This window comes from Schistocerca gregaria, chromosome 9 (assembly GCF_023897955.1).
Source record: "Schistocerca gregaria isolate iqSchGreg1 chromosome 9, iqSchGreg1.2, whole genome shotgun sequence".
NCBI classification, from domain to species: Eukaryota; Metazoa; Arthropoda; class Insecta; order Orthoptera; family Acrididae; genus Schistocerca; species Schistocerca gregaria.
Window position 1 is genome coordinate 165,284,560 of NC_064928.1, and position 12,648 is coordinate 165,297,207.

Consider the following 12,648-nt stretch of genomic DNA (forward strand, 5'->3'; position numbering starts at 1 on the left):
ATGGGATCACTGTGGCATCGTTTGTAGGATGAAGTATCTGACAGCTGTCGGAGTCCTTTTGCCACATAATGCTTGCAGTTCAAAACAATGGTGATGAGGCCTTTGTCTGCAGGCAGGATTGTAAGGTTGGGATCAGATTTTAGATGGTGGACTGCAGTTCTTTCTGCGGATGTAAGGTGGGTTTGCATGTTGAGGTATTTGGGGAATGATAGTGAGGCAAGGTTTGAGGTTAAGAAATTCTGGAAAGTTAAAAGGGGGTGGTTTGGTGGCAGTGGGAGTGGATCACAGTTGGATAGAGGAGTGAACTGAGTTAGGCAAGGTTCAATATTGGTCTTTGGTTGAGTCTGATTGGTCGGGTTGGTGGAGAAAAAGGGTTTCCACTGTAGGGACCAGGAGAAGGAGAGAAGGTCTTTAACTAGTCCTACATAGTTGAATTTGGGAGTGGGGCAAAAGGTGAGGCCTTTGGAAAGGACTGATATTTTTGTGGGACTAAGGCTTCTGGAGGAAAGGTTCATAACTGTTTTGCAGGTCTGTTTAGGTTCTGGGTTTTGTGTGGTGGTGGGAGGGAGTTTTGGAGGGTGGGATAAGTGTAGTAGGTCTGCGAGATAGGGTCCGTCAGCTATGAGGGGGTGTGGGGGATGTTTGGAGGTTGTTGTAGAAGTGGTGGACAGTGGTACTCCAAGGCAAGAATAGGAAGTGAGCAGGTTAGAGAGCTTTTTAAGGAGGCGTTGTGCATGTTGCTCAAGTTCATGCAGGGCAAGAGTTTCACTGTGTGTTATGGGTTCCAAAAATTTGGGATTGCACAGCAGGAGAATTTTGTGGATGGAGAGAAGATACTGCACAGAGAATTGGGCTTGGTTGATATGGTTTTGCAAGATTATGTTGGCGAGGGCTAAGGACTGGCGGAATCTGAACAGGTGGAGGTCATTGTGGAAGGAGGGGTGACAACCAGAGATGGGTAATTTGATGGTAAGACCATTAGGGGGTATTTCATGAGCCAAGCAACAATGCAGGAACAGTATGTGGGACTGAGATCTGGCTAGGGATAAGGAAACTTTTCTGCATTGATGCAGTTAGAAGAAGCAAGGATCCATGGTGGTGCAAAAAATGCGAAAAATTACATAAGAAATTACATCCAAAAGATTACGCAAAAATACACTAAAATATGTGTGAAAAATACGAAAAGGATGCACCAGTGGGGAGAAAGTAAGTGAAGATGTAATGATGGGAACTGATATCAATGAAAACTGAGGCCAGACTTGCTCTCATTTTTGCTAATTTTTTCCTTGTTTGATTCCCAAACACCACTACACAAGGTTCTCCCACTTGGTATATGGGAACAGTACCACTGGTAAAACTGAGTCAGTGGAGGACATTGGCATTTTCCGCCATAAGTTGTATCACATGCCCCATGATAGAGCCTCATGTAGTGGTGTTCGGAAATCATTTCAGGAAACATCATTGGCAATGGAAGTATGTGTCTGGCTTGGAAGTGTCAGGTAGCTCAATAGTTATGGCTCTGTTCACACACGTTTTTGGTGGTCATTACACATTCTGCAGACAGCTAAAATAAACAGTTCCTGGGCTAAAGTCTTATGTAATGTAACACCACCAAATATCAGACAAAAAAACAGACAGTGCCTCTGAGAATGCCATAAGTTGTGTGCCATATCAGTTCCTAGGAACTCTTCAGCTACCAAAATTTATTCTCACCTTCCACATACCAGATTGAAATATAAAAGGTCTGTTTAGTATCTGAACTGAGTTCTGCCTCTTAGATAGTCCTGTGATTTTGGCATTCAATTCCGAAATGCAGAAATCCCCACTTCAAGTCAGTCTGGCACAGAATATCAATTGTCTCAACATGAATCAAACAGTGGAAAATCTATGATGGAATGTATGGCTGAAAGCTTTAATTATGAAAATCTTTTTGTTGTGCCTATCTGCCACTCGGCACCTCCGTTGTATAGTGAAATGTCTCGACATGTTCATTTAAATTGATTACACTAGTTTCATCTGTGCTTCTTTACTCTATGTTTCACCTATACGTAACTCATTTCCTTTGGTTCAGGTGGAGGCTGACGCTCAGGTGTCTCCCAAGCAAGAGGTTGAGTACATATCTGTTAAAGAAGAACCTCTGGTAAGTACTAAAACTTATCTGTCATTAAATCCAAATATATTCTCTGCAAGCCACTGTGCACAATGTGTTTGAGTAGGCAGAAGGCTAGAATAGTTCGAAAATGATGCATTGAATTTCCTTCCTTGTCCTGTTTTCCATCTGTAGTGATCTTGTCACTGACAATATGTTAAATAAAATCTGCCTTCCTTCCATCTCTTGAACTCCTTTCATCTGGCTTGAGGCGGCTGGAGGAACAATAAATGAAATATTCAGAAGTATGACTGACTCTTTCTCAGTAAATGGTAAATCACTAAGAAAAACACACTGAAAAATCACTGAGGCAGTAGCAAACACTAAATAGGAGCTGCTGAGACTGGTGCAGTCTAAAAGTCCTGTTAATCATAAGGAGTCATTTAGAATCTTCATCAGCAGAACATGTAAAAAGGCTTTGGATAAATCAATTTTGGAAAAAAAACTGACCCCAGAGAGATTAGCCAATAACTCATTGGGATGGGGCAAAGGGTAGATGTCAATGATAGATTGAGTGTTACTTGAACTTTAATGCAGAGGCTAAGCCAACTAGTCAGTACTGCAGAGACGAAGCTAGCCAGTCTTTTTTTTTAAATCAATCACGAGTGGAGTAGACCACTCAATAAATGTAATAGGTTGTATGACTTCCAACAATGTCAGCCTTTACAATTCTGATTTCAATTGGTCACACAATGCCACTCTACTACGACACACACAGGAAGAGCATGGCTACACTGTAGATTCCAGGGTAATGTGGGACACAGAGTTAGTGGCACTATGCAACCTATCCAAGAAAAGAGATGGGAAGGCAGAAGTCAGAGAATTTTGCAGCTGATAGGGAACCTGGCTGGAAATGAGGTGCACTGTATACAAAATGGAAAAACCAAAAGCTATGAAAACATGAAAAGCATTGAAAACATGCAGACTGAACAAATTTTTGTAACAGCATCATCCACTACCAATAAACTTGAGGAACAAACCACAGATTTATATGTAGTTGTAGCTGTAAATTTCCCAAAAATTGAAATATGCTGCTTGTTGTAATTCACCAATCGATTAACCGGAAACTACACCCAAGACCCCAAATCCACATGTTTGTGAGCTCAGTAAAGCCACAACTGTGCTCATGACAGACTAGTAGTTTGAGCACTGTGTCCATCACTTGCACTTTAATAAACAATCTGTTATTATTCATAAGCACTTGAGACACTTAATTAACACCCATGTCCGTGTCTGCAGGAGGGGGCTGGGAATAATACACAGTTGCAAAATGTCCTATTTTCCTACAGTTGTTGCAAGTTTCCCAGTGCTTAGGATGTACAGCCTTGTCATGTTATACACAGGGTTATAGCACACCACCTCTCAAAATATGGAGTACTTCTTTTAACACACTCTATTGATCAGAATTATTCGAAATTGTATATTATAGATCTTCTCAAAAACTTGCGTTAAGCAGCATTTTCTTAACATGTATTTGCTGCTTTTGCTAATGTAAGCATTAGGAAATTACTGTGCTTTGTGTACTTCCATTTTTCAATGTCAAATGGAATGTTTTTTTGGGACAGTTCCACTCATAGACACAAGACATTCATTGCATGGAAACGTGCTGTAAGTGTAAAATCTGATGCCAGTGAATTTTATATAGGCAACTAACATCAAGCTCACAATGCACTTACCCCCCTTGTGAAGAAATAGGCACAATTTAAAAATAATAGTAGCATTCATAAATATATCAGAGGGGACAAAAAATAACTTTCACTATCCCCAACTTAAACTTACTTTTGTAGTATGTATTTGTTTCCCTGTATCCTGTTATAAGTTTTTGCTTTCACAGTTCCTTCAGCAGAGATTCACGATTTATGAAGAGTATTTGGGCATTCTGTTCTGATAACTGTTTCTTTAATTTTTGGAAATTCATTTCATGAGATATCTGGTATCTTGTTTGCTGATTTTTCTCAATATTTTCATTACTTAGTCCTGTGAACTATGGTGCAGTCCCTCTTTTCACCCATGTTCAATTTTCCCTATTAATCCAACCTGTTGAGAATCACAAAACTATTATAATGATAGTATGAACAATTTCATTCATAGAAAAATTGCAGATTCTCAGTGGCCAACCAGTGAATCAAATCTCACCATTAGTTTTACCACCAACTGACATTATGTGACTGTTCCACATGATATCCTTACACTTACACTTCGTTACTCTCAGGTACTGGTGAGACATGTCTGACATTAGTTGTGAGTCATTAAACTGTAGTGAAAGGCTACTGTTATTTTGTTTTGTGAAGTGCCCAGCTTTTCTTTCCTTTGTACAAGATGGAGAAATTTGTTGAGATGTGACTGGATATTGCTACAATTTTTTTCCGAATTAAATTTTTTTTAAAAATATAAATTTACATGTCACTTGTAACAACCAATTCTATCTGCTAAGTTTTTAATGTATAACATGAACAATGATGATCCTATTACACATCCCTGAGTACACCAAATATAAAATTCAGTGCCAATAAATGATACTTCATTCAGGGCAACAAGCTATGTTATGAGTTTCACATATGTGGCTAGGTATCGAATGAAAACTACCTGCTTTGGATATTACTGAATCAAAAACTCTGTCTTGAAATACAAAATCTGAGTCCTCAACTGTACCCGTAGCATGAAAAAGCAAGTAACCACTGCGACCAGCACAACCCGTATAAAAATTATTTTAAAATACAGACGTGTCTGTTTCACCACCTGTCAGTCATGTATCTGTGAAACTTCACTTTTGTGCAAAATCGATGTTTGAAGGTTAATGAATCTGTGGAATGCAGAAGCATGAGTCGCTGAAGAAACAGTACAGTGTAACAGACAGTTTTGACCTGCAGGTGTGCAAGAGGTGTTATTGTACCAAAATCAAAATGTTTGCCTGAAACAATACATTTTAATCCATGCAGTACGTGTAATCATATTACCGAAGATAGGAGCTGCTGTGCTGTATGTTCTTCCCATATCTGTCATCATACTGCAAGAATGGAGTTTTAGTGAAGTGATTAAAACACAGCAGAATGGAACAGCTTGAGGGCAGGAGAGTATTCATTCAGATATACTGCAGCTTGAATAGATGAAAAATCATGTAGCATGGCCACATAATGCTTGTGTCAAATCCTACTGTTCCATCTGGTGCCATTAAAATCACTATACTGAAAATCTACAGTTGCATTTTAGTGATGAATGAGGAAAGAACTTATGGCAACACATCAACTTTTGTTTGCCAAATGTGATTCTGTAAATACTGCATGTTATTGCAAGATGTCTCCTGTGTTTAATAGATATTGGCTTTCTTTGCAATTTAATCACCACTATTAATACCAGTGGCGACTCACGCAGAATTATACCTTTGTGCTACAATGTGGCAGCCTATAGCATTTTGACTTACAATGGTAGTAATCCTAACTGAATGGAGCACAGTAGAACCTGACTAATTCGACTCGTACAGGACTAGGACCATGGTCGGGATGCAGAAAAGGTTAGCTTATCATAGAAACACTTTTATTGACACAAAGCATTACAATGCAGTATAGCACATCTTTAATTTCCAACTGGAAACACTGTGACTGCTGTCTGAAATATTTTTTTCTGTAACAAAATAACAAAATGAAGTAACAAAATAAAGGAAATCACTCGCACAATATAAGATTGTACATGAATATGTAATGTACAGTAGTGCCTGTACTGCAAAATACATCTGTATTTTACGATAAGTTATTGTTACTGTGAGTGAGGTTGTTTGTCTGTACATACCTTATTAAAGTAGTAAATTGACTAGCTACTGATATGCTTTTAACTGTATAAAACATGGTAAAAAATGTTCTGTTCTTAAGCAGGATGCAAAAAGTCTATAATGTTCTTTTGCTTAGCAGATGACAACTTTGATTTTGAAACAATGGTCTGCCATTTTGTAGCCCACAAAATGTCTTTATATCTTATATAGTTACGTTGTCAATAAGTTGGTTGTCACTTAATTCTGCTTCTTTTGTACAGTCAATCTCAGCTGCCCTGATCCACTCACTCACGTCACTGGACTCAACGATCGGTTGTTTACATTTAGTTGGTGCCATAATTTAGTTTTACACACTGTAATTTGTAAGAACAAACTGTTACTAATTTGCAAAATAAATGTGTGCAAAATAACACTTATCGATAAAGTTAGAAACAAATTATTTTGTGCTAAAACTGAACCATCACACCCAGCATTGGTAAACTGCCTGCTGATCCACATTGCAGACGATGGGTCTTTGTCAAGTCCAAATCTGACTGTAACAGTTGACTGTGTACACAAACACCAGAAATGGGATTGCTGGACTAAATAGGGAGTTGGACGATCTGATGTCGTATTAGTGTGACTACTATACAGGGTGGTCCATTGATCGTGACCGGGCCAAATATCTCGCGTAATAAGCATCAAACGAAAAAACTACAAAGAACGAAACTTGTCTAGCTTGTAGGGCAAAACCAGATGGCGCTATGGTTGGCCCGCTAGATGGCACTGCCATAGGTCAAACGGATATCAATTGCGTTCTTTAAAATAGGAATCCCCATTTTTTATTACATATTCATGTAGTACCTTAAGAAATATGAATGTTTTTGTTGGACAACTTTTTTCACTTTATGATAGATGGCGCTGTAATAGCCACAAACATATGGCTCACAATTTTAGACGAACAATTGGTAACAGGTAGGTTTTTTAAAATTAAAATACAGAACGTAGGTGCATTTGAACATTTTATTTCGGTTGTTCCAATATGATACATGTATTGTTCCCTTTCTGGGAATGCAAGCTGTTACAGCATGATTACCTGTAAATATCACATTAGTGCAATAAATGCTCAAAATGATGTCCATCAACCTCAGTACATTTGGCAGTACGTGTAATTACATTCCTCTCAACAGCGAGTAGTTCTCCTTCCGTAATGTTCACATGCATTGACAATGTGCTGACGCATGTTGTCAGGCGTTGTCGGTGGATACGATAGCAAATATCCTTCAACTTTCCCCACAGAAAGAAATCCGGGGATGTCAGATCTGGTGAGCGTGCGGGCCATGGTATGTTGCTTTGACGAGCAATCCATCTATCATGAAATATACTATTCAATGCTGCTTCAACCGCACATGAGCTATGTGCCGGACATCCATAATGTTGGAAGTACATCACCATTCAGTCATGCAGTGAAACATCTTGTAGTAACATCGGTAGAACATTACATAGGAAATCAGCATACATTGCGACATTTAGATTGCCATTGATAAAATGAGGGCCAATTATCCTTCCTCCCATAATGCCTCACCATACATTACCCCACTGATGATCCACTTGTCGCAGCCATCGTGGATTTTCCGTTGCCCAATAGTGCATATTATGCCGGTTTAAGTTACCGCTGTTGGTGAATGATGCTTCGTCGCTAAATAGAATGCGTGCAAAATATCTATCATCATCCCATAATTTCTTTTGTGCCCTGTGGCAGAACTGTACACGATGTTCATAGTCGTCGCCATGGAATTCCTGGTACATAGAAATATGGTACTGGTGCAATCTATGTTGAAGTAGCATTCTCAGCACCAATGTTTTTGAGATTCCCGATTCTCTTGCAGTTTGTCTGCTACTGATGTGTGGATTAGCCACGACAGCAGCTAAAACAACTAATTGCGCACCATCATTTGTTGCAGGTCGTGGTTGACGTTTCACATGTGTCTGAACACTTTCTGTTTCCTTAAATAACGTAACTATCCGGCAACAGTCTGGACACTTGGGTGATGTCGTCCAGATACCGAGGAGCATACATAGCACATGCCCGTTGGGCATTTTGATCACAATAGCCACACATCAACACAATATCGACCTTTTTCGCAGTTGGTATAATGGGCGGGGACACTACGGATGTAGTGTGGGACACTACGTTTAGAATGTGGGTTTCGCGGGAGGCGTGCCAGAGATAAATCCCTGCAGTCGCACTATCCTCTGTGTCCTTGGTGGCTCAGATGGATAGTGTGTCTGCCATGTAAGCAGGAGATCCCAGGTTCGAGTCCCTGTCAGGGCACACATTTTCATCTGTCCCCGTTGATGTATGTCAACGCCTGTCAGCAGCTAAGGGTATTCATTTCATTGTAATGTCATTCTAACAAGCTCCTTGCTCACCAATGGTATCTGTTCTTTCGGACATTTTAAATTTATTTAAATTTTATAATTAGTAGTTGAACATTGTAGGTCCATGAATTACCAGTCAGTGCTTAAGACCACTTGCTCTCAGTGGAGTCATGGCAATGGTGCTTTAAAAATTGTTCATATTCTATGCTTGCTCAGTAGGCTACATCCAATTTCAAAGAAACATACTTACCTTTTGAATTCAGTAATCTGTGGCAAAAGATTGACTTCAGATGAAATATTTGTTCACAGTATGATCTGTCTTTCCAAAAACCACACTGATATTCCTCGAAATTACTCTCCAGTTTTGTTTCTACACTGTTTAGTCTGATATTGGAAAACATGTTACATGCAACTGGTTGCAATGACATTCCTCTGTTGCTGTTAACACGTTTATTGCCCTTCTTATGCAGTGGATGTATCAAGGCCATCTTCTGCTTTGCTGAGAGTTTTGCTGTTTTCTAAGTTTTCATTAAGATAAAATTTAGCCTATATTTTGACAGAGACCATTTCAAAAGTTCCGTTGTAACACTGTCTTCTCCACAAGCATTATAAGGTTTTAATGACTTCTTTGATTTCTTTTACAGATGTCAGTAAATCTTCTAGATTTTTCTCAGTTGTGAGTATTTGAGCTTATAGATTGGTTTTGGACATTTAAGAAGCTGATTAAAATATTTTGCAAGTATGCCTCCTCTCCTGCCTCGCCCCCCTCTCGCCCCCCCTCTTGCCCTCCCCCCGCCCTCCCCCCTCTCACCCTCCCCCGCCCTCCCCCCCTCTCGTCCCCCTCGCTTGCCATCATGACAGCAATTCTTGAAAAAGCTCCCATACTTGATTCTTGCACAATACACAACATGCACTTTCATAGAAAAATATTAACATGGTGCTGTGAGCAACATAGCACTCATGGTGCCAGGAGGGATGAGTCACCAACAGAGCATGCCCATTTGGAAACAGACAGCTGTGTCACTTCTCTAAGCTGATCGTATTGCACAGCTGACACTCATTTCAGTACTTGACACTGATTTCACTGGTGAGAGCACTACAAAACGTGTTTTTGTCTATTTTATTTGCATACCAGCACACATATAAAGAAAATGTTGCATTTTTAGCATCATTTCTGGCTCACATTTAAAGCAAATGGCATATTTTTTGTGTGATATTGACAGTGTGCTGTAGCACATTAGCACATAACTGACTGCCACTGATTAACACTACACTGAATTTTGATTTCTATATTGAACCTCTAGTGAAAATTCCACTCACTATTCTGACAGATTGATTATTACATATGGAATTAATTTGTTGCTTGGAATATACTCGATTCCTGCATCATACATTTACCCCTCTAATTACGAGAAATAACTCACCAGGAAGGTGAATTTTAGTTTTTTATTGACTTTGTATGTAAATCAGAGGTTTACTACAGTTTTCTTACAAAATAACATCTCTCTCATTTTCTAAATTTATTGTGCTCAACTATGGAGTTCATTGAAACTAATTTTTGCACAATTTGCTTGTGTTCTTTTCATTGTGTCCTTATTGTGTTTAATCTTCCATTCTTCTGTCCTTTGTGAATTTTGTCAGATAGTATTCTTAGCAAATTTGAGTTTATGAATTAGTGTATAAATGTCAGTGAAAGATTTCTTTATGAATGATAGTTTCTGTTAGATCTTTTAACTTTTGTTAAGCAGTTATTGTGGTTGTCTAATGAGGCAAAGTTTGTAATTTTATTTTTGAGCCTGTCATTCATTGTTTACTGGTCACAATGAAACTGTAATTATTTTCTGATGGTGTCTGTGATTTTGCTGTAACTTTAAACACTGAAGAGCCAAAGGAACTGGTACACCTACATAATACCGTGTAGGGCCACTGCGAGCATGCAGAAATGGCACAAAACGACATGGCATGGACCAGACTAATGTCTGAAAAAGTAATGCTGCAAGGAATTTACACGGTGAATCCTGAAGGGTTGTCCATAAATGTGTAAGAGAGTGAGTGGGTGGAGAGATCTTCTGAGCAGCCATTGCAAGGCATCCCAGATGTGCTCAATGATGTTCATGTATGGGGAGTTTGGTGGCCACGGGAAGTGTTTAAACTCAGAATAGTGTTTCTGGAGCCACTCTGTAGCAATCCTGAATCTGTGGGATGTCACATTATGCTGCTGGACTTTCCCAAGTCCATTGGAATGCACAATGGATGTGAATGGATAGACGTGATCAGACAGGATGGTTACATACATGTCACCTGTCAGTCTTATCTAGATGTAGCAGGGGTCCCATGTCACTCTGGCTGCACATGCCCCACACCATTACAGAGCCTCCACCAGCTTGAACAGTCCCCTGCTGACTTGCAAGGTCCATGGATTTATGAGGTTGTCTCCATACCCATACCTGTCCATCCACTCGGTACAGTTTGAAACGAAATTCATCCAACCAGGCATCATGTTTCCAGTCATCAACAGTCCATTGTCGGTGTTGACGGACCCAGGTGAGGCGTAAATCTTTGTGTCGTTCAGTCATCAAGAGTACACGAGTGAACCTTCAGCTCCGAAAGCCCATATCAATTATGTTTCACTGAATGGTTCGCTCGCTGGCACTTTTTGATGGCCCAGCCATGAAATCTTTGGAAGGGTTACACTTCTGTCATGATGAAAAAGTCTCTTTAGTCACCATTTGTCCCTTTTTTGCAGGATCTTCTTCCAACTGCAGTTGGGGTTTGAAGTTTTACTGAATTCCTTATATTCACAGTAAACTTGTGAAATGGTTGTATGGGCAAATCCTCACTTCATCGCTACTTCAGAGATGTTGTGTCCCTTCACTCGCATGCCGATTATAACACCATGTTCAAACTCCTTAAATGTTGATGACCTGCCATTGTAGCAGCAGTAACCAATTTAACAACTGTGTGAGACACTTGTTGCCGTACATAAGTGTTGCTGACTGCAGTACTGTATTCTGGCTGTTAACATATCTCTGTATTTGAATATGCATACCTGTACCAGCTTTTTGGTGCTTCATGTAGCTCTCCTCTTATTTCTTTTTCATCCAAATTCCATTCTTTTCATTTCGGTACTAAGATTTTTGTGAGAATTTTCTTTGTTTTTTTTTATGATTTTTGTTTGTGGTGTGCCACCATTTATCAAAATTTCAGATGTGTAAGGAGCTTCTGTTTTGAAAGTTGCATTACAAAGTTGTAATTTTTTCTTTTGCAAAGTAGATTTTTGTTGTATCTGTTACACATGAGTTATAGATGCTCTTTGTAGTTTTGTAGTTCTTTATTAGCTATCTTTCTGCTTTAGCTCCACTGGCTCAGTAATGTCTTGTATCATTACATACATTTTGGACATGGACCTTCAGCAGCCTGAAATTGCAGTGCATTGTCCATTGTCTAGCATAATGATTACTCACTCCACTGGCTGCATAGTGTCAACTCTGCAAAGCACGAGACTCTGAAACAAATATTTCAGCATGAGTACCACCCTTCTACAGAGCTAAGAACATTTCTTTAACAATTTGATTCACCATTGGCACCTAAATATTGAAGTATCACATCAAACCATATTGGACTATAAACAAATAAACTGCAATGTCACCATAAATGCCAGCCCCTGTGACATATTTAAGACACCAGACTTTTGTACTGCTACGTTGCTTGTCAACTAACTTAGTCCACTACACAGCATTTCATGTAGGCATGGCCACCTCAAAACTGGCTGAGTGCACGTATGGGTATAATTCATTGGTCTGGAGTGGCTACTGGATCCGTACCAGTTCGGGTTGACGGAGGAGATAGAGAAGATCCAAAGAAGAGCGGCGCATTTCGTCACAGGGTTATTTGGTAACCATGATAGCGTTATGGAGATGTTTAGCAAACTCAAGTGGCAGACTCTGCAAGAGAGGCGCTCTGCATCGCGGTTTAGCTTGCTCACCAGGTTTCGAGAGGGTGCGTTTCTGTATGAGGTATCGAATATATTGCTTCCCCCTACTTATACCTCCCAAGGAGATCACAAATGTAAAATTAGAGAGATTCGAGCGCACATGGAGGCTTTCAGACAGTCGTTCTTCCTGCGAACCATACGCGACTGGAACAGAAAAGGGAGGTAACGACAGTGGCACGTAAAGTGCCCTCCGTCACACACCGTTGGGTGGCTTACGAAGTATAAATGTGGATGTAGATGTAGATGTACACTGTACTGTCATTTCAATGCTCCCACCTGAAACTAGTATTCCTGTACTCCAGCGATGAGGATTTGTCCTCCAACAGATTCTTGCATCCGAACACCATCCTACACATAACCTCCATGAACACATACCCC

General features: G+C 39.8%; 1 protein-coding gene across 18 annotated transcripts in view; it reads left to right on the forward strand.

Moving 5' to 3' along the window:
- Positions 1–12,648, forward strand: part of LOC126291830 (gastrula zinc finger protein XlCGF57.1-like) — a 308,343-nt gene that overhangs the window by 75,798 nt on the left and 219,897 nt on the right. For all 18 annotated transcript variants that reach the window (XR_007551891.1, XR_007551890.1, XM_049985529.1 and 15 more), the window contains one exon: positions 2,072–2,140. Coding sequence is in view for 16 of the 18 variants with exons in the window: in XM_049985529.1 (XP_049841486.1) it covers positions 2,072–2,140 (69 nt within the window). In the remaining 2 variants the exon portion in view is untranslated. The remainder of the gene's footprint in view (positions 1–2,071; positions 2,141–12,648) is intronic.